Source organism: Bos grunniens, chromosome 20 (genome assembly GCF_055505025.1).
Source record: "Bos grunniens cultivar Pamir isolate PY7600 chromosome 20, Bosgru_T2T1.0, whole genome shotgun sequence".
In the NCBI taxonomy this organism is placed as follows: Eukaryota; Metazoa; Chordata; class Mammalia; order Artiodactyla; family Bovidae; genus Bos; species Bos grunniens.
Genome location: NC_141184.1, coordinates 63,764,924 through 63,792,770, shown reverse-complemented (window position 1 = coordinate 63,792,770; position 27,847 = coordinate 63,764,924). Strand labels below are relative to the sequence as shown.

The window sequence follows — 27,847 nt, the reverse complement described above, 5'->3', positions numbered from 1 at the left end:
GGGGTGCCATTGCCTTCTCCGACTTTCTACCATAGTGGTTCTCAAAGTACGGTCCTTGGACTAGCATAAGCATCACCTGGAACTTTTTAGAAATGTGATTTTCAGGCCACACCTCAGACCCACTGAATCAGCAATTGTGGGGGTGGGAAGCAGCAGTCTGTGTTGTAACAAGCCCCCCAGGTGACTTGGATATACCCCAAAGTCAGAGACGCACTGGTGCATTACCACTGTTGTAGCTTGAGGGGCCTGTTGCCATTCCCCTAGAGACCAGCCAGAGCAGGAAGCAAGGACTTCAGTCTTCTGAATTTGGGGCAGTACCAATCCTCGGTTTCCTGATGAGTGATGCCAAAATCCTTAGTGTAACTGAGTTTTTATATAGCCTATGAAGCTTTTGTTGGCTGGAAACTGGCAGCATTAAGTTGGAGAGTCAGTTACAGGCTACAGCTGCAATATTGGTCAAAGTTACAAGCAGGGAAGAGGTAACAGAGGGAAGGCAAAGTAATGCAATTATCGGCCCCTCCTATATGGGCTGTGAAGCAGGAGTATGAAATAGGAGGGAAAGGAGGAAAGGTAAGGGTCCGTACCAGGTGAGACCAGAGGACCTTAGTCTGGGAGATTTTTTTCTTGGGTGCTAATGTCCTTCAAGTTTGTTGTAAGTGCAAATGAGATCTATTTTCCTCTTCATAGGGATCTGCTTTCTTGCTGAGGGAAAGAGCTAGGGTGTGCTGTGTTAAAAGCTGAAAGAAAATCTCCCAGATCACTTCAGGGCCAGGCAGAGTAACAAAATATGCAAGGAACTTTTACAAAGGAGTCTTAATGTGCTTGACAAAGGATTCCTTTGCTTACCCCCATAAAACCAGTTTACTCTAATCCATTTTGTCCTGGGATTAGATGTTGTGGGTACTGAGGTGAACATGCTGTAGACCCTGCCTTTGAGTGGATCACACTCTAGAGGAGACAGGTGAGGAAGTATAATTCTGCTCCTTGTGCTGATTGCTGTGTGAGTGAGGTACAGTCAGAATCCAGAGGGGAGAAGGACTAATTCTGGACGGCGGTAGAGTGTATCAGGGAAGACCTCACAGAAGCAGACCCTCAAGCTGGATTTTGGAGGGTGATAGGTTGGCAGTCAAGATGGGCAGAGTGTTTTCAGCAGGAACCAGGGCCCGGTGGGGTGAAGCAGCAAACTGAGTCTTGTGAACTATTGGTAATCAGGGTCATTATGGGTAAATCATGAGACGGGAAGTGGTGAGGGAGGCCACTGTAGGGCTGAGCAGGGCTGAGGACCTTTGTAGGCTATGCTGAAGGAACTTGATCACACTGATCTGTAGCTGGCAAACCTTGCTGATCACCAGAATTACCTGGGCAACTTCCGAAACAATACCTGCGTCCCACCTCCAGAGGATCATACTTCAGTAGATCTGGGTGTCTCCCCAGGTGATCAGGAAAAGAAAGGCTGACCAGCAGAAAAGAGGCTGGGAAAAGCAAAACAGTGGGAGTAGCAATACTGAAAAGCAACCTGGAGAATTGGTCGAGTAGACTGTGGGGTGACTAGGTTTCTACCCCACTCTTTTTCTCCCCTACTTTAAAAAGAAATGTTTGGGCTTTCGAGACTGGCTTTTGTACAATCTTTACTGGATGAGTGCTTGTTGCAGAACATCTGCTGATGTGCACTGGGGCATTAAGAGTGTTACTAATACCGATCTGGGTTTGGCAGGAGCCCCATCTGTGTGTAAAGTTTATTTGGCTCTATACGCGTCATCTCAAGTAGTCACAGTATTGGTAACCAATGAGGCATGTTAGGATTTATTGTTACAGTACATATTTATTAATATTGTTTCCCCGAAAATTGATTAAAAAAATACATGTTTAAATTTACTTTGCATGTAAAACAAAACCAACAGGGATGAGTTCCTCTGAGTGAAGACAAGATTGGTCAAGACTGAACTACAAGCACTAATACAGAGTGTCTACTACAAATAAGCAAATCAGCAAAGGAGTTTAGAGTAGAGTGAATCCTTGGGCCAGAAATAATAATTTGTTGGAAGTTCTGTTTGGAAGCACTAGATGGTGAAGCATAGCCTTTTGTTGCCTTGGGGGAAGAGTCAATCACAGAGTTTCCCAGGTGTCTTGTTTGGATCCAAACAGTTGATATTTGAGCTCTCCATCCACTTTAAAAGTATAAAACATATGATAATAGTCCCCCCTCCAAAGTAAATGTTCTATATGTTGTGTGCTGACCTATATGAAACGAATAATACAAGCAATGATAGGTTCTCACTATTAAACTTTTTTATGTCATGATGGGGTAGATTATATTTTCCAGTGATGGCAAGCATCAATACCTCCCACTGCACTTTTTACATGATGACTTTGACATTGCCCATTGAAAGTTGGAGTTACATTCCTCTTACAGGTTGTTTCTTCAAAAATTAATATGTTGAGGTCCTGGCCTGCAGTATTTCAGAACATGCCTTTATTTGGAGATAGGGTCTAGAGGTTGTCAAGTTCAAGTAAAGTCATTAGGAGTAACCCTTGTTGTTGTTCAGTCACCGAGTCATGTCCGACTCTTTGTGACCCCATGGACTGCACCACGCCAGGCTTCCCTGTCTTTTGCCATCTCCCGGAGTTTGCTCAAACTCTTGCCTCCCTAATCCAATATAAAGGGGGGAAATTTGGACACAGAGGGATAGTGAGGTGAAGAGACATAGAAGATGGCCATCTGTAAGCCAAGGAGAGTGGCCTGGAACAGATCCTTCTCTCACAACCCTCAGAAGGGATTAGTTCTGCCGACAATTTGATTTTGGACATCTAACTTCCAGAATGGTGAGACAGTTGTTTAAGCCACCCAATCTGCGGAACTTTGTTATGGCAGCCTAATAAACTAACGCAGCTCCCTCCCCTTGAATCTGGGGGAGTTATGACTACTATGGGAATAGCACATGTGACTTTTCAGGCTAGCTTCTAAAAGGCAATGTAGCTTCCACTTGTTCTTTCAGGAGACTGGTCACCTACGCTGTGAGGAGGCCCAGGCCTCTGAAAAGGTCACTTGGTGTTCCAGCTGAGTCCCAGGTGACAGCTCTCATCAACTGCTGGAGGCATAAATAAAGACACTTCCAGACGATTCCTGTCCACAGCCCTGAGTCCCTCCAGCCTTCAAGTTCTCCTAGCTGAGCCCCCATATGAGGTAAATATATCAACTCTTCTGTGCTCCTTGGGAATTCCTGATTCACAGAAGTTGTCAGCATGATAATAAGTTGTTTCAAGCCTAAATTTGGAAATAATTTTTGTTACTTAGTAGTTGGCAATGTCTTTGTTTCAGATTTTTACTTTACCTGACGTGTTTTTGAGACCATCAGGTACCTTAGGTCCTAGACAAGGGTTTTCCCTTCTCTTGGCCCTTTGTGACATTTGGCTCAGGCTTAGTCAGGAACAACTGGTGACCCTGCCTCAAGTCAATTTAATAGACTTAATGAATGAACTTCAGACGAACTGAACAGGATAGGGAACAGTGGCTCAGAGGCGAGGGTAGGAATTTCAGAACAACTTCTGAGATGATTACAAGTTCATTAGCAAGGTTAGTGCACTTTACCTGAAGCAGGGGAGGAAACTTGGAGGCCCATAAAGCAGTACTTTCCTCATTTGGGACAGAGTCCAAGAAAAAAAAACCCCAAAATGCCTGCTTGTCAGGGGGTATGGTGGAGGAGTGTAATAAGTATTGGCTAGAAAGAAAGAACTGGGAAGCAGATTGTGGCAGGATCTTAAATCTCAACCAAACTCCAGAGCACTGCCAATCTGACGCCCCCGCAAGTTCAGTGTCTGAATCCCTCATGAGCAGAGTTAGGAAAGAAGACATGGGCCCATATGTGCTGAGAATCTGTGTTCATCAGGCTCTTAAGTATGTTTCATACTTTAAGGAGAATGTAATCTGTAATCTGCCCCCAATTATTCCCTAGCTCACTCTTCCTTTTTGCTTTTGCTTTGCCTTTCCTTGCTTTTTAACAAAGTTCATTTAGATAAATTTCAAATTTTGTCAGGGATGGGGGAATTAAAAAAAAAACCCCACAGCTTTATTGAGGAATAATCATACACTACACCACATGTATTTGAAGGGTAGGATCTGATAAGTCTTGACATACATATATACCAGTGGAATCATCATAATCAAGATAGTGAGCATATTCATCAGTTCCAAAACTTTCCTTGACCTTTAAACCCATCTCTGTCATTTCTAATCAGACTAAAGGGATGAGGGAATTTTGACCCCCACGTCAGCCTTGTTTGAGAGGCATATTGCCCCTAGTGGCAGGGTGTGGGTAATGACCACCATGCTTGCTGGAAACGTCTCCCCAATAAGGAGAAAAGTGGAAATTAAGACGGTAGGTGTTGCAAGAGGGCATCAGAGGGCAAACACACTGAAACCATACTCACAGAAAACTAGTCAATCTAATCACACTAGGACCACAGCCTTGTCTAACTCAATGAAACTAAGCCATGCCCGTTGGGCAACCCAAGACAGGCAGAGAGATTTGACAGAATGTGGTCCACTGGAAAAGGGAATGGCAAACCACTTCAGTATTCTTGCCTTGAGAACCCCATGAACAGTATGAAAAGGCAAAAATGATAGGATACTGAAAGAGAAACTCCCCAGGTCAAGAGGTGCCCAGTATGCTACTGGAGATCAGTGGAGAAATAACTCCAGAAAGAATGAAGGGATGGAGCCAAAGCAAAAACAATACCCAGCTGTGGATGTGACTGGTGATAGAAGCAAGGTCTGATGCTGTAAAGAGCAATATTGCATAGGAACCTGGAATGTCAGGTCCATGAATCAAGGCAGATTGGAAGTGGTGAAACAAGAGATGGCAAGAGTGAATGTCGACATTCTAGGCATCAGCGAACTGAAATGGACTGGAATGGGTGAATTTAACTCAGATGACCATTATATCTACCACTGCGGACAGGAATCCCTCAGAAGAAATGGAGTGGCCATCATGGTCAACAAAAGAGTCCGAAATGTAGTACTTGGATGCAATCTCAAAAACGACAGAATGATCTCTGTTCGTTTCCAAGGCAAACCATTCAGTATCACAGTAATCCAAGTCTATGCCCCAACCAGTAATGCTGAAGAAGCTGAAGTTGAACGGTTCTATGAAGACCTACAAGACCTTTTAGAACTAACATCCAAAAAAGATGTCCTTTTCATTATAGGGGACTGGAATGCAAAAGTAGGAAGTCAAGAAACACCTGGAGTAACAGGCAAATTTGGCCTTGAAAGACAGAATGAAGCAGGGCAAAGACTAATAGAGTTTTGCCAAGAAAATGCACTGGTCATAACATACACCCTCTTCCAACACAAGAGAAGACTCTATACATGGACATCACCAGATGGTCAACACCGAAATCAGACTGATTATATTCTTTGCAGCCAAAGATGGAGAAGCTCTATACAGTCAGCAAAAACAAGACCAGGAGCTGACTGTGGCTCAGACCATGAACTCCTTATTGCCAAATTCAGACTTAAATTGAAGAAAGTAGGGAACACCACTAGACCATTCAGGTATGACCTAAATCAAATCCCTTATGATTATACAGTGGAAGTGAGAAATAGATTTAAGGGCCTAGATCTGATAGAGTGCCTGATGAACTATGGAATGAGGTTCGTGACACTGTACAGGAGACAGGGATCAAGACCATTCCCATGGAAAAGAAATGCAAAAAAGCAAAATGGCTGTCTGGGGAGGCCTTACAAATAGCTGTGAAAAGAAGAGAAGCGAAAAGCAAAGGAGAAAAAGAGAGATATAATAGCAAAAGAGATAAGAAAGCCTTCTTCAGTGATCAATGCAAAGAAACAGAGGAAAACAACAGAATGGGAAAGACTAGGGATCTCTTCAAGAAAATCAGAGATACCAAAGGAACATTTCATGCAAAGATGAGCTCGATAAAGGACAGAAATGGTATGGACCTAACAGAAGCAGAAGATATTAAGAAGAGATGGCAAGAATACACAGAAGAACTGTACAAAAAGGATCTTCACGACCCAGATAATCACGATGGTATGATCACTGACCTAGATCCAGACATCCTAGAATGTGAAGTCAAGTGGGCCTTAGAAAGCATCACTACGAACAAAGCTAGTGGAGGTGATGGAATTCCAGTTGAGCTATTCCAAATCCTGAGAGATGATTCTGTGAAAGTGCTGCACTCAATATGCCAGCAAATTTGGAGAACCCAGCAGTGGCCACAGGACTGGAAAAGGTCAGTTTTCATTCCAATCCCAAAGAAAGGCAATGCCAGAGAATGCTCAAACTACCGCACAATTGCACTCATCTCACATGCTAGTAAAGTAATGCTCAAAATTCTCCAAGCCAGGCTTCAGCAATATGTGAACCGTGAACTTCCTGATGTTCAAGCTGGTTTTAGAAAAGGCAGAGGAACCAGAGATCAAATTGCCAACATCCGCTGGATCATCGAAAAAGAAAGAGAGTTCCAGAAAAACATCTATTTCTGCTTTATTGACTGGGCCAAAGCCTTTGACTGTGTGGATCACGATAAACTGTGGAAAATTCTGAAAGAGATAGGAATACCAGACCACCTGATCTGCCTCTTGAGAAATTTGTATGCAGGTCAGGAAGCAACAGTTAGAACTGGACATGAAACAACAGACTGGTTCCAAACAGGAAAATGAGTTCGTCAAAGCTGTATATTGTCACCCTGTTTATTTAACTTATATGCAGAGTACATCATGAGAAATGCTGGACTGGAAGAAACACAAGCTGGAATCAAGATTGCCAGGAGAAATATCAATAACCTCAGATATGCAGATGACACCACCCTTGTGGCAGAAAGTGAAGAGGAACTCAAAAGCCTCTTGATGGGGGTACTCTTCCTGCCCCCTTCTGATGCCTATGTCAGAAGCTTTCTCTATCTCCTTTATACTTCAATAAAACTTTATTACACAAAAGCTCTGAGCGATCAAGCCTCGTCTCTGACCCCGGATTGAATTCTTTTCCTCCGGGGGCCAAGAATCCTGGTGTATTCGCATGATTCAACAACAACCTTTCATCTTGGGGGCTCGTCCGGGATCCTTCAGGACAAGGTAAGGATGCTTGGAGCTTTAGTTCTTTGTTCTCTTAGCGAACACGTTTTCTGCTGTGACATTCCTTTCTTTCATTAACAGACTGCTAGTGACTATATAACATCCAGCTAAAGACTAGCAGGGGGGTACTCTTTCTGCCCCCTTCTGATGCCTATGTAAGAAGCTTTCTCTATCTCCTTTATACTTCAATAAAACTTTATTACACACACACAAAAAGAAAGCCTCTTGATGAAAGTGAAAGTGGAGAGTGAAAAAGTTGGCTTAAAGCTCAACATTCAGAAAACGAAGATCATGGCATCCGGTCCCACCACTTCATGGGAAATAGATGGGGAAACAGTGGAAACAGTGTCAGACTTTATTTTTCTGGGCTCCAAAATCACTACAGATGGTGACTGCAGCCATGAAATTAAAAGACGCTTACTCCTTGGAAGGAAAGTTATGACCAACCTAGATAGCATATTCAAAAGCAGAGACACTACTTTGTCAACAAAGGTTTGTCTAGTCAAGGCTATGGTTTTTCCTGTGGTCATGTATGGATGTGAGAGTTGGACTGTGAAGAAGGCTGAGCACCAAAGAATTGATGCTTTTGAACTGTGGTGTTGGAGAAGACTCTTGAGAGTCCCTTGGACTGCAAGGAGATCCAACCAGTCCATTCTGAAGGAGATCAGCCCTGGGATTTCTTTGGAAGGAATGATGCTAAAGCTGAAACTCCAGTACTTTGGCCACCTCAAGCGAAGAGTTGACTCATTGGAAAAGACTCTGATGCTGGGAGGGATTGGGGGCAGGAGGAGAAGGGGACAACAGAGGATGAGATGGCTGGATGGCATCACTGACTCGATGGATGTGAGTCTGGGTGAACTCCGGGAGTTGGTGATGGACAGGGAGGCCTGGCGTGCTGCGATACATGGGGTCGCAAAGAGTCGGACACGACTCAGCGACTGATCTAATCTGATCTGACAAGTGGAATGAGGGTGGGTATGTCTGCGTGTATGTATGGGTTTCCTACCCGCCCTTTCTTGATTACCCTGAAAGACCTTATGAATTGCTTTGTTACCTGAGGACTTCTTGAGTATAGTTTCTCTATGTTTGTTCACTGATAGGTATTGTGCAGGAGATAAAAGGGAAGGTTTCCAAGCTCACCAGTGGTGTTAAGAAGTGAGAGGAATTTTCCAAAAAAAAAAAAAAAAGAAGTGAGAGGAACCACTTCATACTCATTAGAATGACTACTTCAAAAGATGAAACAACAGAAAACAACAAGTGTTGGTGAGCATGTGGAAAAATTGAAACACTTGGGAATATACAATAGGATGCAACCACTATAGAATACAGTATGGTAATGCCTTAAAAATAATGTTCCTGTATAATCCAGCAATACCACTTCTGAGTATATTTCCCAAAGAATTGAAAGCAAAGGCTCAAAGATATATTTGTATACCTATGCTCATGGCATCATTATTCATAATTTCCAGAAAGTGGAAGCAACCAGTGTCCATCCATGGATGAATGGATAAACAAAATGTGGTCTGAATATCCAATGGAATATTTTTTTCAGCCTATTAGGAAATTTTGATACATGTTACAACATGAATGAATCTTGAAGACATGCTAAGTGAAAAAAAAGACAAACATAAAGGACAACTATTACATGATTCCATTTATATGAGGTACCTAGAACAGTCAAGTACATGGAGAAAGTAGAACCGTGGTTACCAGAGGGTGAGGAGAAGGAGAAAAGGGATCTACTCTTTAATGGGTTCAGAGGTTTGCAAGATACATAGATTTCTGTGGATGGATGGTGGCACAACAATGTGAATATATCTAGTGCACTGAATAGTACACTTAAAAATAGTTCAGTTCAGTTCAATCGCTCAGTCGTGTCCGACTCTTTGCGACCCCATGAATCGAAGCACGCCAGGCCTCCCTGTTTATCACCAACTCCCGGAGTTCACTCAGACTCACGTCCATCGAGTCAGTGATGCCATCCAGCCATCTCATCCTCTGTCGTCCCCTTCTCCTCCTGCCCCCAATCCCTCCCAGAGTCAGAGTGTTTTCCAATGAGTCAACTCTTCGCATGAGGTGGCCAAAGTACTGGAGTTTCAGCTTTAGCATCATTCCTTCCAAAGAAATCCCAGGGCTGATCTCCTTCAGAATGGACTGGTTGGATCTCCTTGCAGTCCAAGGGACTCTCAAGAGTCTTCTCCAACACCACAGTTCTAAAGCATCAATTCTTCTGTGCTCAGCTTTCTTCACAGTCCAACTCTCACATCCATACATGACCACTGGGAAAACCATAGCCTTGACTAGACGGACCTTTGTTGGCAAAGTAATGTCTCTGCTTTTCAATATGCTGTTAGGACGGTAAATTTTATGTATATTATATACTATAATAATAAAGGAAGTAAGAGAAAATAGAAAATTCAGTGTGGAATTTTTGGCCTGATTAGAGGTTAATGTGAACATGTTTAACAATTTTTTCCCCTATGTTAAAATTTTATATATATAACGGGGAACTTCAGACATACGGACAACATTTTTTCTTATATCAAGCAGTAGTGCTTCAGTGTCTCGTAATTCTTTTAATTATCTTTTTACATATATATACATATATAATTATATTTTTATATTTATAAAATATATCACAATATAAAATTTATAAAGTAAAAATGTTTGTTTATTTAACAAATACTTTCAAGGCACTTAGTCTACGCCTGGTTCTGTTTTATTACTGGGGTTACAGCAGTAAGTAAAAAAAAAAAATCTGATATAATTCCTCCCTCCATGGAGCTCACATTCCTGTGGGGGGAATGTTTGCATGCAGCACTTATTTTTTTTTTTTCCAATGAACCATTTTTTATATAAATGATTATTTTCTTGGAATTGATTCCTAGAAGTAGAATCACTGAGCCGAACAATATAAACATTTTAAGGCTCCTACTATATCGTGCCAAATGCCTTCCAGTCCCATCAGCAAGTCAGAGGAGTATCCCTTTCTTCACACCTTACCATCCTTAGCTATCTTTCCCCCACTTTGGGAAGGAAGATAAAAGTGAAGTTTTCCAAGCTCAAATTGTTAAGCACATTCACTTAACCTTCTGATCAGTCCAAAAATTCCACACAGAATTTTATCTTTTCTGTCATTGCTTTTGCTGGAATCAAGATTGCCGGGAGAAATATCAATAACCTCAGATATGCAGATAAAACCACCCTTATGGCAGAAAGTGAAGAACTAGAGAGCCTCTTGATGAAAGTGAAAGAGGAGAGTGAAGAAGTTGGCTTAAAACTCAACATTCAGAAAAGTAAGATAATGGCAGCTGGTCCCATCACTTCATGGCAAATAGACGGGGAAACAGTGGAAATAGTGAAGAGACTACTTTTTTGGGCTCCAAAATCACTGCAGATGGTGACTGCAGCCATGAAATTAAAAGATACTTACTCCTTGGAAGAAAAGTTATGACCAACCTAGACAGCATATTAAAAAGCAGAGACATTACTTTGCCAACAAAGGTCCATCTAGTCAAAGCTATGGTTTTGTATGTATATGAGAGTTGGACTATAAAGAAAGCTGAGCACTGAAGAATTGATGCTTTTGAACTGTGGTGTTGGAGAAGACTTTTGAGAGTCCCTTGGACTGCAAGGAGATCCAACCAGTCCATCCTAAAGGAAATCAGACCTGAATATTCATTGGAAGGACTGATGCTGAAGCTGAAACTCCAATCCTTTGGCCACCTGATGCGAAGAACTGACTCATTTGAAAAGACCCTGATGCTGGGAAAGATTGAAGATGGGAGGAGAAGGGGATGACAGAGGATGAGCTGGTTGGATGGCAACACCAACTCAATGGACATGAGTTTGAGTAAACTCTGGGAGTTGCTGATAGACTGGGAGGCCTGGCATGCTGCAGTCCATGGGGTCACAAAGAGTTGGACACGACTGAGCGACTGAACTGTCACTTCTTTTATTATTATAAAAAAATACACATAAAATTTACCATCCTAACTATTTTTGTCCTCTGCCCCCTATTTATGTCCACTGGTCATATTTGTTGTAATTACTTCTCCCATCTGATCTTTTCCCCTTTGCTTCTCTCTCTCTCTATATATATATATATAAATTTTTTTACACAATTTTCATGTAGCAAAATACATTCATCTTTTTCTTCACAATTTATTCCATCTCTAATACTTCAGGTGCTTGCACATTCTAAGGTCCAATTTAAAAACTCCTATATTTTTCATTAAAAATGGTTTCATCTAAAAAATGTTTTCATCATTTCCCTTTATTTTCAGCTAAAATATTACAGTTGGGGGACAGAAGAGGATAAAGCACTTTGAAAAACTCTCCCCAAGTGAGAAGTCCTTGTCATCCTCTCCCCATTCTAAAGAACCACCAGTTTTATTTACCTGGAATTTATTTTGATATATGGGCTAAGTGTCTAATTTTATTTTTTTGGCTCCCTAGAAAAGTTAATCGACTGTCCTATAAAATTTACTGAATAATTCCTTCCTTTCCCCTCTAATCTGTCATGCCACATTTAAAGTTGTATACTAAATAATCCATGTTGACAGTTCATGGCCTGTTCCTGGACTCTACAGTTTGCACCATCTCTTTATTTCTATGTGAAGTCCCCATTATTTTCATTATTATAGCTACATAATTATATCTATGTAAGGCAAGCTCTAGCACCCAATCACTCTTCTTTTCAAGAAATTTCTTGGTTATTCTCACTCATTTGTTCTTTGATATAATCTTTGAATGAAGTTTTTAAAAACCACAATATTTTTTTTACTGTAATTGCATTAAACTCACAATATCAGGGCTTCCCAGGTGGTTCAGTGGTAAAGAATCCACCTGTGAAGCAGGAAACATGGGTTCAATCCCTGGGTTGGTAAGATCCCCTGGAGAAGGAAATGGCAACCCACTCCAGTATTCTTGCTTGGGAAGTCCCATGGACAGAGGAGCCTGGCGGGCTACAGTATGGGGTTGCAAAGAGTTGGACACAAATTAGCAACTAAACAACAACAAAACAACAACACAAATATCAATGTTTTAAAAATAGTCATTATGACCACCTATCCAGTTACAGTTGTTATACAGCAGAGCACTTGATTTATCTATGTTTGTTTCACACCAGTGAAGCCTTGCCAAATACCGTATGTGGATGCAAAGATGGCTGACACACGTCTTCTTAAAGACTTCACTGATGATTAATCCACGCTAGAGCATTGTGAATGCAACGGAATATGCAGTTGAAGGTACAATTTGATACATTTTGACAGGTATGCTGCTAAGTCACTGCAGTCGTGTCCGACTCTGTGTGACCCCATAGATGGCAGCCCACCAGACTCCGCCGTCCCTGGGATTCTCCAGGCAAGAACACTGGAGTGGGTTGCCATTTCCTTCTCCAGTGCATGAAAGTGAAAAGTCAAAGTGAAGTCGCTGAGTTGTGTCCAAGTCTTCTCGACCCCATGGACTTCAGCCTACGAGGCTCCTCCATCCATGGGGTTTTCCAGGCAAGAGTACTGGAGTGGGGTGCCATTGCCTTCTGCTTTGACAGGTATATATCTATGAAATTGTTACCACAATCAAGATAATGAACCTAATCATCACTCCTAAGTTTTCCTTGTGCCCCTGTGTAATCCATTCTCCCATTTCCCCCACTACCTCCAGGCAACCGCTGACCTGCTTTCCATCACTCTAGATTAGTTTGCATCTTTTAGAACTTTATATATGTGGAGTTGTACAGAATATATTCATTTTTTATCTGGCTTTTTTCCCTTACCAGGCTTGCCTGGTGGCTCAGACAGTAAGGAATGTGCTTGCAGTACAGGAGACCTGGGTTCAGTCCCTGGGTTGGGAAGGGAATGGCTACCCACTCCAGCATTCTTGAATGGAAAATTTCATGGACAGAGGAGCTAGGTGGGCTACAGTCCATGGGATCACAGAGAGTCAGACATGACTGAGAGACTAACACTTTTCCCTCACCATGATTTTGAGATTCATTTGTCTTATTGCATGTGTCAACAGTTCCTTTTTATTGCTTGGTAGTATTCCACTGTGTAGATATGCTTCATTCATCTATTAATGGACATTTGGGTTGTTTCCAGTTTATTACTTTTACTGACGAAGCTGCTATGAACATTCACATACAAGCATATGAATGACCATATGCTTTTGTTTTTCTTGGATAAAGAGCTAGCAGTGGAATGACTGGTCATGTAGTTGGTGTCTTTTTCACCTTTCAAGAAACTGCCGTATTTTTTTTTCCTAAGTGGTTGTACCATTTTGCTTTCCCATCAGGAGATGCCAGGGCAATTCAATGACCAGCCTGTCAACAAACAGCACTGAAACAATCAGATATACAGATGCAAAAAACAAAACAAAATAAGCCTCTGTCTATACCTCAGACCACATACAAAAATTTATCCAAAGTGGATCACGGACCTAAATGTAAAGCCTAAAGCTCTAAAACTTGTAGGAGAAACTACTTTAAAGAGGCTGAGGTTGGGTAGGATTCTGCTGAGGATGTGGCATTTGAGCCAGACCTTGGAGAAAGTAGAACTGAATGGACTCAGTAGCAAACTAGACATTGCAGAGTGAGGGAGGAATCAGACTTGGTCTGAGTCTCAACTGGTTCTTACTGGCAGGATAGCAAGAGACTGACATGGAAGCAATGAGGCATACAGAAGGAATCATGGGTTCAGAAGTCAGAAGAGAGCATTTGAGTCACCAGCACAAAGTCAAGGTAGATGCATCCAGCACACAGCTGGAAGCAGCACACCACAGCTCATGGAAGAGCTATTATTGGCCTAATAATAACAGATAATGCTATGAGAGTGGATGATGCTATATAGAATGAGGTAGAGTTGAAGACACAATCTTGGGGAACCGACATTCAGGTGATGAAGGAATGAAAAAGCAGCTTAGATGGAGCAGCACCAAAACTGCCATGGAAAGACCAGATGAGATGATCATCTCTGATTCCTGTCCTGATCTTCTGTCCTGCGTTCAATGTGAGCAAGTCTCATGAGCTCCTTCAAAATACACCTAGAATTCAACCACTCTCACCGTCCCCCCTGCCATCCCCCTGATTCGAGCCACCAGCAGGTCTCACCTTCATTAAAGCAATCACTTTCTAACCTATCTTCTTGTTTCTTCCCTTGTTCGATACAGGATATTCTTAATAGAGCAGCCAGAGAGGCTCTTTACAGTATTTAAGGATTTAAGTTTGAGCAGGTCACTGCTCTGCCTGACATCCTACAATGACTCCCCATCTTACCTAGAGTAAAAGCCCGTCTTTCTAATGCCTACAAGACCTTGCATGGTTGCCTCCTTCCAGGCCCCAACCCTTTGACCTCTTTTCCTGTCCTTCCATTCTGTGTCATTCTCCCCTTTATCCACTCCACTAAATCACCTGACCTGCCTGCCACTCCATGGATATAACAAGCATACTGTTATTGAAAGTGGGGTCTGGCTGCTGCCACTCAAAAGTCAATAAAAGAGGCAAGTTGGTGGAAAGAAAAGTTTGCTTTATTTTGGATGCTGGCACTTGTGGCAGGTGGGGTGGACTCCTGTCCAAAGGCCGACTCCCCCCTACACCCTGGCAATCAGGGGCAAGAGCTTTTATAGATGGAGGGAGGAGGCTACATGCAAAAACGGCACAGTTAGCTTTGACAGTCATCTTGAGATTGGTCACATGGTGAACTGACCAGGGTCATCTCAATTGTTTTAGGTAGGTAACTGTTCCATTCCAGCGTCAGTTTGCTTCCATTTCTTTGAGGCAAATTTTAGGAGCCGTGACAGCTTATGTCATGGCTACAGTTTGGTTATCATGTGGTTAAGTCTTCCTCCACCTGGTGGAGGTTTCATTATCTATAAAACAGCTCACAGGCCACGGCTCAGAAGATTACCTATAGCCCCTGAGGAGGAACTAAAGGTCCTTGACTGTGCTTACTGACTAAACTATTACTACTTGGTCTCCTTGGACTGTTTTCCTTTGTTTCTGCATTTTCTCATTTCTGCAATTAAACTTATTCTTTGGCTGAAGTGTTTCCACAGACAAAAGGCAGAGGACACGGGGTGGGGAGGTGGGAAGGACCTTAAGGTCCTGCTCCGTTTCACTACCTCAGGGCCTCCATGCTAATCATCCTCCTGCCTAGATTTCTTCTCCCCCAGACATGCAGCTGTATCACCATTCCAGTCTCTGGTCATCACTGAAAACTGTAACCCACTTGTTTCTTCCATCCTGTACTCTCACCACTTCCAACACGGTAACCCCCACTGTTTTCGCTCACAATATCCACTACCTTCTATCATACCATAGAAGTCATCTATTAATTAATATATTCATTTTATTTATTTCTTGTGGTCTGTCTCTCTTATGCTAAATATATATAACTCCCTAGGGCAGAGATCTTTTTAAACATTTTATTGATTTTTTGGCTGCGCTGGGTCTTCCTTGCTGCGTGCGGGGTTTCTCTAGTTGCAGCGAGCAGGGGCTAGTCTTCATTTCGGTGAGCGGGCTGGTTATTGTGGCGGCTTCTCTTGCTGTGGAGCACAGGCTCTAGGTTACACAGGCTTAGCTGCCCCGTGACATGTGGAATCTTCTCGGATCAGGGATCGAACCCACGTCCCCTGTACTGGCAGGTGAATTCTCATCCATTGGACCACCAGGGAAGTCTGGGCAGAGATCTTTTCCCCCTGTTTACTTACATATCCCATGTGCCTAGAATGGTATCTGCCCCATAGTGGATAATACACATTTCTTAAGTGAATAAATGAGAAGAATCCTTACTCTGGGCAATTAGAAAGTTATTGTTAACTCTTTATCATATTATTTCAGTGAGCTCCATTTTCCAAACTGGTGTTCCATGGTAAAATAAACTTGGAAAGTGTTTCATTGCATCTGTATCCCTCTGGAAGTATCACAATGCACTTTATATACCAAAAAAACTCCAAGTGCCACAGTAAAGGCACCTGCTTTCTTCATTTAACTCAGTTTTTCCTAAATGTGGACAGCCAGACTTTTCCATGGCACATTAATTAATACAGCAGTGGTGTTCAGAGTTGGAGTGAGGGTCTAAGGAGTGGGCAAGAGATGACGTTGGAAGCAATGTGGATAAACTAGCCTTTTGAAAACAGGTGATGAAAGGAAGGGGAGAGGAGGGGACTTCTTGCATTGGCACACTCAGGAGAGAAGAACATGTTTGCAAGCTGAGACGAGCGTTAAGAGAAAAAGAGGATAATTATGAGCCAAGTTCCAGAGAAGGTAGAAAAGAATAGCAAGATCATGATATAAACATATATATATTTTTTAAATAGTAGCTGTCTAACTTTTTTTTTTACTGTGGCCCACACTAACAGATTTCACTTTACATGGCAACTCAGTACACACACATGCATTAAAAAATAGAAAATAACTGAAGTAAAAGTTTCACAAACTATTCTTAGCATCATGGTGTGTCATCTGATGCTATTTTTTTACTCTATTCCATCACCTCCCGTCCCATCCTGTCACATTCCATTCAATTCTATTTTCTCTCAGTGGTGACTGCAACTCACTCACTTGATTTCATGAGCCAGAATTTTGTCCTTTCCAGCTGCTTTGCGGAGACTTCTTTAAAATGATCTCCAAGTTCAATCCATTCTTCAGTTGAATCCCTTCTGCTATTTATTCCATTGATTTGTTCTTTTTATTTCATCTATTACATTCTTCAGTGTTTCCACTAGGTTTTTAAAGTTATTTATTTTTCTTGCCTAATGTTACTAACAAGTTCCCTTTCCTCCTTAAGATGTTTATCACGCTTGCTTTAAATTCTTGGTGTCTGTTCCAATATAAACTGTTCAGTTTCTAGTCTTTCTTTCACACTAATAGTGCTCTTCAGGTGTCTGAACTCGGCAACTTGGACATTGCTCATTGTGAGAAATTTGGGAAAACATAGAAAAGTACAATATAAATACCTAAATAAAAACTAGCCATACTGTCACTTCTTGGGAATCACCAGTTGACATTTTAGTGCATTTCCTTTCAGTCATACAATCTACATGTATACAGCATATAGTATATTAAATATAATTAGTAAGTATTACATAGAATTTTTGCTCTGGCCTCTTCATTTACCTTCATCTTGAGGTTTTTTCAAGTTATTAAAATTGTTCACAATTTTTAATGGTTGCAAAATATTCCATCTTAAGGAAATATAGTAATATATTTAACTCTTGGGCATTTAGAAGGTTTCCCATTTTTGCCCTTTAAAAAAAAAATTACTCCAACAAGTATTTTTGTACATAAAACTTTGTTCATATTTCTGGTTCTTTCCTTATGGTAAGGTCCTAGACTAAATGAATCAAAGAGAATGGCACTTAAGATCCAAGCTTGCATTGCCAAATTGTCTGCCAGAGGGTTTCACCAGTTTACCCTTTACAAAGTGATTGAGTTCTTACCCTCATGCCCATCATCTTCATGTAATTTGCTAATTTGATAGGGGAAAATTGCATTTAACCATTTTTAAAATTTCCATGTCTTTTTAAAATTTTTAACTAGTGATCATTATTTGCATTTACTCATCTGTAAATGTTGAGTTCAGGACCTTTCTCAGTTTTTGCTGCTCTGGAAGGCCAGCAACCACAGCCTTCTAGCAAAGGCGATTCATTCACAGGAGCCTCTAGTGGAAGACATTTAGAGTGCTTTCTGCACAGGGGACTATATTGTACTCAACTGCAGCGAACCTCTGCTTCGCTCAGCTCACCTCCCCCAGTTTGAGGTCAGACCATAGTATCAGGTGCAGGGGTTGCCCCTGAGGGCAGACACTGAGCTTCCGTTGTGTTTGCATAAGTAGAGCTTGGAGGTGATAGTTCAGCCTCAGTTGAAGCCCGAACTTCAGGTTAAAAAGATTGTGTGTGTGTGTGTGTGTGTGTGTGTGAGAGAGAGAGAGAGAGAGAGACAGAGACAGAGAGAGACAGAGAGAGAGAGAGAGAGAGAGAGAGAGAAAGAGAGGGCTGGTCACTCTACTGTATACATTTGACTTCTGAAACACTGCTGCTGCTGCTGCTAAGTCGCTTCAGTCGTGTTCGACTCTGTGCAACCCCACAGACAGAAGCCCATCAGGCCCTGCAGTCCCTGGGATTCTCCAGGCAAGAACATTGGAGTGGGTTGCCATTTCCTTCTCCAATGCATGAAAGTGAAAAGTGAAAGGGAAGTCGCTGAGTCGTGTCCAAACCCTAGCGACCCCATGGACTGTAGCCTACCAGGCTCCTCCGTCCATGGGATTTTCCAGGCAAGAGTACTGGAATGGGGTGCCATTGCCTTCTCCATTTGAAGCACAAACAACTTCAGTTCAAGACGAGGCTTTCTCATGGTCTTATAAGAATTCATTTTCAGTGTGTCCTGTGGATAGCTACATCCCTAGAGTCACTTTGGAGAGCCCCATTCTTCCCAGACAGACTTCACAAACAACCCCTGAGGCAACAACAACAAGAAATAAAAGCGCTCTTTCTAAATGTGGTAATATTATTTTTTTCAATTCTTATATTAGAATTAAAAATACTAAGTATATCTCCAGGAAATTAATTTATTAAACAATGTAAATAAATACTAGATGATGACAGAGCCACACACCCTTGGGCCACGAACTCCTGAAGGTCTTGTATTGAAGACAACCTCCAAAACAGAGGAATTCTTTCTGTAATGGGCTTGTGTATATTTTACATTTAAATTTACAATAAAAAATAACTTTGATTTGGGGGTGCAAAATTTAAATGTACGCTACTGCAAACCACTGAGGCCCAGAGCTGAGCAGGTCTGTGTTGGTGTGTGTTGGGATGGGAGGGCTAGTCCAGGTGAACTGCAGTAATGAAAATTCCTGAGTCAGTGTAAATAATTTTACTGTTTTAAAACACAGATTTAGACCTTTGCTGACATTCTGAATTCTTGAGGATTTCTAAATCCTGCTCAGGCCACGAAATGCTTGTTTAAGGAGCTGTTGTGCAAGCGCAGACTGCCTAGTAAGACCCAGGAGACCACTAAAATATCTTCTTCACAAAGGAATCTCACCTCCCAACTACAATGCCTGAAGATAACACCATTTTAAACCAGATTATACCAGTTTATCAACAGAATTTCTGGGTTAAAATGCATCTATTATTGGGAGAGGTGCCAACCACTGTCAGCCAATAATGCCCTGCCTTATCTTCAGACTCCCTAACTTGTCCTGAAGAAACAGACTGTGGTGTCGTAGGGGTGGAAAGGACCTGGTGGGGTCCTGTGTTTTGGGAGGCTGCTAGAACTGGGACAGGATGAGGCAAGTTACTGCTCTGCCACTACTGCCTCGCAACGACTTGCAGCAACTCTCAAAGCCTGCTTCCTCAGCCGTCGTACTGGAGGCACCTACTTGTTGTGACCTTGAAATTAGCTTAGTGGCACACGTGACCCAACACTCATGGCAAGTAGTATTACACCACAGGGCGATGCTGAAATGAAGGGCCTAGATGGCCAGAGAAACATTTCAAAATCATCTTGGGCCCTCAAGGATTTAGGATTGGTAAGGAGACACAAAAAGGATATAAAAAGTGTGTGTGTGTGTGTGTGTAACTAGTTTTGGCAGAGTCTCAACTCCTACTTTTTTTTTTTTTAAACGCAAGATAATACACAGCATCAGAGTCTGAAAGTCTCAAAACTGTGAGCAAGTTAAGGTTACAAATCCAGCAGGGCACAGCAAAAAAACAATGAGGATCTTTGGAGGATTTCTGGGGTAGAAATATGTAGGAAAATGAACAGGCACATCTTTACTGAGTGCCTACTGCATGCAGAATGTTACAAAGAGCTAGGTAAGTGGAAATTAAAAAATAAACAGAAAAGGAGGAAACAAAGCAAACGTCCATTGACGGATGAATGAATAAACAAAATGTGGCATACATAATAAACCATGGAATATTCTTCAGCTTGAGGAATGAAATTCTAATACATACTACAACATGGATGAACCTTGTAAACATTATGTTAATTAAGTAAAATAAGTCAAATATTCTATGCTCCCATTCATATGAGGTAGGTAGCTAAAATAGTTAATTTCATAGAGACAGGAAGTAGAATAGAGGCTGCCAAGATGCTGAGGTGAGTGGAATGGGGAAGAATGGGAGTCATTCTTTAACCAGTACAGAGTTTCAGTTTGGGATGATGGAAAAATTCTGTAAATGGATAGTGGTGATGGTTGCACCAAACTGAATGTACTTAATGTCTCTGAACCTTACACTTAATATGGCAAATTATATGCTATGTATATTTTAACATGCACACACGGAAAAACAAACCGAAAACAAGAGTCCTTTTTGACCTCCCAATGCTTGAAATTACAAAAATAAGGGAAGATGCCACAAGAAGGGAGGCGCAGAATCAAATAGAGTCCCCAAAGGACACAAACCCAGAAGCATCGCTCACATTCGTCTGGAGTCTCAGAAAGCACTTTGGGGGTGGGGTGGGGGGGGGCGGTCCAGGGCATGGGACTTATGGGATCCTACTTCCCCCACTAGGGATTGAACCCGTGCCGCTTGCATTGGCAGGACGGAGTCTAAACCACCAAGGAAAAGTTTCTCAGTTAGGCACAATACTTATCTATTTACCTGGTTTCCGTGAGTCACCCAGAAACTCGCCGTTTTTTGTTACTCTCTCCAAAAACCGGAGTGCCAGGCACAAATTAGTATCTCAACGCAGGTAAGTCGAATGACTTGGAGGCGGGACAAGGCCCCGACAGTACCGGAGTTTGGAACCGCGCTCACATTCACGTTCCCGGGTTAACTCCTGGGATGTGCCAGGGCCTAAAGCGAGTAGTGGAGGTTCCCGCCTGCGAGTTTACGCCCCCAAGTCAGTGCCAGTCCTTGCGAAGGAAGCCCCTGGACGTTATGAGCTCGAGGTCCCGGGCCCAGGGGCAAAGAACTGAGGCGGTGCCTGCCGAGGGTCCTGCCGCCTCCTCTGCCCTGCGGCGTGGCATCCCGCGTAACTCCGGGAGGGCTCGTGGAGTACCCAAACCGCCGAGGGAAAATAGCCGAAACACACAGTCCAGGGAAATGACTCCGCGCACGCCCAGTTGCCCCAGAGAAGGCGACGTGGGGGCCTCGGGGAAGAAAAAGCCTTGCCGCCCGAAGCCCAGGTGGAGGGAAGCCCCGGAGCCCACCGGCCGCACGCACAAAACGCCCGCGGCTTCCCGAGCTCCGGCTCGGGAGTGGCTCCGCGCCGCGCCGCCGCCAGGAGGCAGGCCTCGCCCACTGGGGCACCACCCGGCCCGCAGGAGCCCCGCCGCTTTCCGCGTCCGCCCGAGCGGGGCGTGCCGTGGCTGGGGTCGCAGCGACGGTCCCCGCCCGCGTCACGGAGTTTATTTCCATCCGAGGCCGAGAGCTGGGAGCCCTTTGGGGCGGGAGACCCGAGAGTAGGGAATCAAGGAAGGCGAAAGAGGGAAGCGCGAACAACGGAATGCTACGGTTTCCGCGAAACTCCCCGGAGTTTCACGAGCGCAGAGCTAAAGGTGGTACACAAATGTAGCTTAACTAAAGCAAACAAAACAAGTGGGGTGCCCAAATGCGAGACTTTAGTAAAGCTCACCCAACTCTGCCTCTACAGCGCTTCTCCCAGATTGATTTTCCGCTCTGACCTTCAGTAAATCCTAACACTTTCCCCAGAGTGGCCAGAAGATAACTTGGCCACGTTTTTTTTTTTTTTTCCCAAAGGTTTCCACGGAAAAGCTCTTAACCCTTTCGGGAAGGACCTTCGGACAGTACAAATGGAATGCAAAGTCAATCCCCGAGCCCTTCTAGGTCATACACGTTCACAGCGGTGGTAACAGAAGGGAATGACGGCTGTAACTGATCATCTAAAATAACTAATGGTCTGCGAACAAATTCTTCCTCTCCGTTTCAATTTTAAATGCTTCGCCACACACGAGCCCTCAGTGCAGAGAAAATCACGGTGTTTATTTAGATAAAACTTAAACTTTCAAATGTAAAAGTGAACTCCTTGGTAAGGACGCCTGGCTACATCAACAAAGCAATGTAATGCCTGATTAATAGTGCTGATTAATGTTGGCTTAGGTTAATACCCATTACAATACTTAAATGATTCAGCCGTATATCAAACGAGAGTCAATGAAAAATAATTTATTTAAGACTTTGAGGCATTCTCATAGATCTTTCAAAGATCTGTGATGGACTTTATGGGTCATTTGTAACTATAACTGGTTGATAGCTGTCCTCAGCAACAAAAACTCGATTTAAAAAGAAGTCTTAGATGGGTTAACAGTTTGTTTTTGAGACTCTGTAATTAATAAGAGAAGCAATGAAACATCTGGAAACATGAAAATTGCTAGGTCCATAAATTGATATATTAATTTGTAAGGGCAGCTCATTTTTCCTACATGCAGCCATTCATTTTTGATCCTCAGTTCTTGTCAAGCCATCATTTTATAAAAATTTGAGGCAAGTCCCCAGTTTGAAATAAAAGTGTCTTAGGAAATGCAAAACCCAAGATGTATGGCTGTGTGAGTATGAAGTCCACAAGCTATTAGGATTTTTCCACTAGCCAAAGTAAAAATGAGCCGGTGATAAAGATAGGTGTACTTAAAATACCATCGTTGGATTATTCCCACTACTCTGTCACCCGAAAAGGAAAATTGAGTTGAACAGAACTTGAATCTTCTTTTTAAAAATTATTTCGTTTCTTCTCACCAATACCTATTGGAAATATTTAGTGGATTAAAAAATACATTTAAAAAAACTGGCATGAAAGTTTCAAATTTATCATTGTAGTTTCTATTATTAAGCCTGACTGTGTAGAGATATGTGTATTTTTTTAGTGATTTAAACACTTTTAGATACTGTGGAGTGTTGATTAGAACATCCCAACTTGCAACTACAGAATCCCTTACCCCATTATGAAAGAACTTTTTTGAGTCACTCCTAAAAGCAGTTTTTTTGGTGTGTATTTGGGTTTCCACTAAAAATTTGTTTCTTCTCTGCATTCAATGGTTACTTTCTTTATTCCCACGAAATTCCCACGAAATCAGATCCTCTCATTAGAGTGGCTTAGTTTAGCAGTCAAATTTCTCGCATTCAATTTCAGATAGTGACTAAAACGCCACCCTAACAGCATTTTTATTAACAGATGGTGGAAAACAAACGTCTTTGAAGAAGAACCGAAGGGGACAGGTTAAAAGGTCAATAAACAATTATTATTGCGCTTAAACTGGGGTGGGGGGGCGGTTTCTCATCAGATTCCGTGGGGAGCCGCTGGTTCTATCTGGAGGATATGGAACAAACCAACAAATCTCAGGGCCGTTCCCCAGGGACCACCTCAGACGACCCTCAGGGATGGTCATATCCTGGCTAGACGGTTCCGATAGGCCATCGAGTGGTCAAACTGTCGCGTCCCAGGAGTGTCTGGGGTTCGGGTTGAGGGCTCATTGAAGAGGAGACTGGGAACTCGAACTCGTGCCATGGCCCTTGATCAGACCAACACGAGCCTGCGCAAAACTCAGAGGTCTCAGCTCCTTTGGGAAGGAATGGTGGGGTCCTGCCTCCTCCCCCCTCTTCACAGTTGCTGCTCCCTCCTACAGTGAACTTTCTCTTGGAGTAGTGCTGATTTTCTAGGCTTTCTTTCCCTAGCCTTGGCAGAGCTCTGACGTGCACACCATGTGACAGGCCTCCTTCAGCTATAAGCCAGGGAAAGGTCCGCCCTCTCCTGGACTCAGCCCTCTCCTCGCCGAGCTCTGTCCCTAGACTCTCCACCGTCTCGCACCCTCCCGGGCGCCCGCCACTCTTGAGTTGTTCCCTCGGTACCCCGCCACCCTCTCCTCGACGGACGCGGCGCGGGGCTGCTGGTGGAGAGAGGAAGGTCAAGTCCCCCGCCCAGGCGGGGTGCGCGCCTAGCCAAACCAGCGCGGAGATCGCGGGACCACCGCGGCGGCGCAGGAGTTACAAAGTCGCAGCGCGAGCCTCTGCCGCTGCCGCGCAGCACCAGCGCCGCAGCTCCAGCAGCCGCGGAGCACCGTCCCCCCCCGCCCCCGCCTCCCCCTCCCCGCCCAGCGTGGCGCCCCCGGGCCAGGCCCGCCACCCGGGACCTGGGCTGGGGTGCGGCGGGAACCCGGAGCCCGGCGCCCCTATGGGCCGCCTCGCCGCCGCCGCCGCGCCACAGCTATGACCCTGAGCACGGAGATGTCCGATGCCTCCGGCCTCGCCGAGGAGACAGACATCGACGTGGTGGGGGAGGGCGAGGACGAAGACGACGAGGAAGAGGAGGACGACGACGAGGGCGGCGGCGGCGGACACCGCCTGGCTCTCCCCGCGCGGCGGCGGCGGCGGCGGCGCTCGTACGCAGGGGAAGACTATCTGGAGGACCTGGAGGAGGAGGACGACGACGATGACATCCTGCTGGCTCAGCGGACTGGGGGCTCCCCGGCGCCCCCGGGTCCAGCCCCGGGGGCGGGGGCCGGGGCCGGTGGCGGCAGCGGCGCGGGCGCAGGCGGCGGCGGCGTGGGCGCGGGCGGCGGCGCCAAGAACCCGCTGGTGAAGCCGCCCTACTCGTACATCGCGCTCATCACCATGGCCATCCTGCAGAGCCCCAAGAAGCGGCTGACGCTGAGCGAGATCTGCGAGTTCATCAGCGGCCGCTTTCCGTACTACAGGGAGAAGTTCCCCGCCTGGCAGAACAGCATCCGCCACAACCTCTCGCTCAACGACTGTTTCGTCAAGATCCCCCGCGAGCCCGGCAACCCCGGCAAAGGCAACTACTGGACACTCGACCCCGAGTCCGCCGACATGTTCGACAACGGCAGCTTCCTGCGCCGGAGGAAGCGCTTCAAGCGGCAGCCGCTGCTCCCGCCCAACGCCGCCGCCGCCGAGTCGCTGCTGCTGCGCGGCGCGGGGGGCGCGGGGGGGGCAGGGGACCCTGCCGCAGCCGCCGCGCTCTTCCAGCCCGCGCCCCCGCCGCCCCCGCACGCCTACGGCTACGGCCCCTACGGCTGCGGCTACGGCCTGCAGCTGCCGCCCTACGCGCCGCCCTCGGCCCTCTTCGCCGCCGCGGCGGCTGCTGCCGCCGCCTTCCACCCGCACTCGCCGCCGCCGCCGCCGCCGCCGCCGCCGCCGCCGCCGCCGCCGCCCCACGGCGCGGCCGCCGAGCTGGCCCGGACCGCCTTCGGCTACCGGCCGCACCCGCTCGGCGCCGCCCTGCCCGGCCCCCTGCAGGCCTCGGCGGCCAAGGCGGGCGGCCCGGGCGCCTCGGCGCTGGCGCGCTCGCCCTTCTCCATCGAGAGCATCATCGGGGGCAGCCTGGGCCCGGCCGCCGCCGCCGCCGCCGCGCAGGCCGCCGTAGCCGTGCAGGCCTCGCCCTCCCCATCTCCCGGGACGCCGTCCGCGCTCGGGGCCGGCGGTAGCGACGGCGGCGGCGGCGGCTGTGCGGCTCAGGCGGCCGTGGGCCCGGCCGCCGCTCTCACCCGCTCGCTCGTGGCCGCCGCCGCCGCTGCCGCCTCCTCCGTCTCCTCGTCGGCCGCCCTGGGGACTCTGCACCAAGGGACTGCCCTGTCCAGTGTCGAGAACTTTACTGCTAGGATCTCAAATTGTTAATAACGCTATGTTAGCGCGCTTGAGAAAGAGAAGGTAGGAATCATGGCTCCTATTTTCATCTGGGTGGTTTTGTGTTTTGTTCCCTCCTCCCGGCGCGGCCCCTCCCGACCTCGCGCCCCCATTTCGCCGCTTGGGATTCTCAGACGAGACTGTGTTTGGCAACTTCTCGGGCGCGCTCTTCGGCTCTGCAGGTCCCTCTATTTATGCAAAGTCGCCCTATGCAGCAGCCCCCCAAACTGGGGTGGGGAGGAAGAGGGTGCTGGTGGAGATCCGCTCTGTTTAGGCTTCCTTAACAAGGGGCTTCCTTAACAAGGGGCTTCCTTGACTTTGGGAACATTTTTTAAAAATCTAAGCCTTTTTGAGGTCTAGAGAGTCTCAGGTCCAGGCGTTAAAAAACAAAAAACGAAAAACAATAATGTTCAACAGAAGAGTAATGCAAAAATAGTAGAGGTCCCGAAAAATGCCAGAGAAGCAATAGTTTTTATTTGAGGATATTTGTCTGGTGTGCTTTTTCATGAAAAGGAAAAAATGATTAACATGTTTACACAAGGAAAAAAGTCAAAATTATCATTTCTTATTTTAACCTGTGTTTTGTATCATAATAGACATGCGGAATTTTTATTTTGTACTTACTGCGTATTCTTTACAAGGAGTATTGTAAATTTTGACTGGCAATTATTGTACTATTCTAATGTAAGATTTTTACACTTTTTCAGAAATAAATACTTAATTTTCAAAGAAAATTCTCCAAAAGAATCGACTTTAGTCATCCCCTTCTTAGTTTATTTTCTTTTCTGTTAAAAAAAGTTTCCTTGTGGGCTAAAGTAGGAACCCATTATCAGAAGAGAAAAGTAATATTTTCAGAGACAACAAGAACATCATGCCATGATTTTTATTTATACTAAGTCAAAACCATTGCAGGGGATCAGAAATTATTTTTAAATGACTACAAATAAAAGTTACTTTGGTATACATTTCCAAATCTTATTTGATTCCATTTTGAAGAGCACTGAGGATTCTTAAAAGCCACAGTTCTCTAAGATAATTTTATAGAACTTTAAATTTTATTTTGGAGCTTCCCACTCCATTTAATTTCCACTCCCTTCTGAGCACAATATCCTATAAATCTAAAAACTCTGCAACATAAGGTTATGTTTTAATGGGAGTAAGTAAAACAAATCTGTGACTTTTGAATTAAAAATTTATTAGAAAAAATTTCATAGAGCTCATCATCAGTTAAATAGCTTTAATCAGACAAGAAAATACATAGATAAAATAAATTGTATCTGAAAGCTCTAGTATTTAAAGCTGTTTTCTTTGACAGAATTCCAGTAGTTGCATAAAGAAGTTTTTATTCTAAAAGTCAGTGTTAACTTCAAAATTCTAGTTGGAATGAATAACTTGGAGTATGTAAAGAAAATCTTTAATTTTCAGATACTCTTTAAAGAATGAAAATGCATCAGGTGTTTATTGAACTACTTATGTTTTAAAATTTTAGGTGATCTAGGATATCTTTTTTCAGATTTTATTTTCCTTAACTAGTTATTGCAGGTAGTTTATAGTTCTTGAAAAAGATGAGACTAGTTTTGGCTACTACCAGTAACGTGGGCTTCAGATAAAACGAAGGGATAGTAATTTTCATACTTAATATCAGTGAACTGTTTTTTCAAATATCTGGACAGGTATATATCTGAAGACCTGGCGATTTAATCTGGCAAATTAACAAAGGCCACATTGTAGGCCACTGTTTTGCAGTGCCATTAATTCTTTGATGCCCTATCCTTCCCTCCCTTTTTGGGGAGGGAAAAAAACTGACCCTCATAGCCTCAAAATTAAGTTCTACGTTTTTTACCCTATGGAATATTTGAAAGAGGGAAAATAAGAGGCTAAAGTAAACACAATCACCCCCAAGTTTATCACTGATACCTAGATACAAGTTGAAATTCGTTAGACCAAAGTCTTTTTTTGAAAAGTTACTTTTACCCTAGCCCACCTAAGGAAGAGGAGACATTGGAACCCGGAAGGTCCGGATGTCACTGGCGCCCTGAGTGGACAGGCTTTAGCAGGCGGAGCCCAAACCGCACAAGCACTGCTGGCGGGCCTCAAAGCCTTCTGTAACGCATAGATCTGAATTTTTATCTGAAAGTAATTAAG

The 27,847-nt window shown here is 44.4% G+C and overlaps 1 protein-coding gene and 1 long non-coding RNA gene across 5 annotated transcripts; both read left to right on the top strand.

Annotated features, from left to right (window-relative positions):
* Positions 1 to 221: 221 nt before the first annotated feature.
* Positions 222 to 11,589, top strand: LOC147350525 (uncharacterized). Of its 4 annotated transcripts, none has more exons than XR_015148963.1 (3): positions 222 to 570; positions 2,997 to 3,184; positions 11,380 to 11,589. It is a non-coding gene; the product is annotated as an uncharacterized LOC147350525 (long non-coding RNA). The 4 variants fall into 4 exon arrangements; XR_015148966.1 differs by lacking the exon at positions 11,380 to 11,589 and adding an exon at positions 8,194 to 8,429; XR_015148965.1 differs by lacking the exon at positions 11,380 to 11,589 and adding an exon at positions 6,732 to 7,155.
* A 10,203-nt stretch (positions 11,590 to 21,792) lies between these two features.
* FOXD1 (forkhead box D1) lies at positions 21,793 to 26,436 on the top strand. The gene has a single exon (XM_086362121.1). The coding sequence runs from the start codon at positions 24,269 to 24,271 to the stop codon at positions 25,691 to 25,693; it is 1,425 nt and encodes a 474-aa protein (XP_086218247.1). The 5' UTR covers positions 21,793 to 24,268; the 3' UTR covers positions 25,694 to 26,436.
* The last annotated feature ends 1,411 nt before the right edge of the window (positions 26,437 to 27,847 follow it).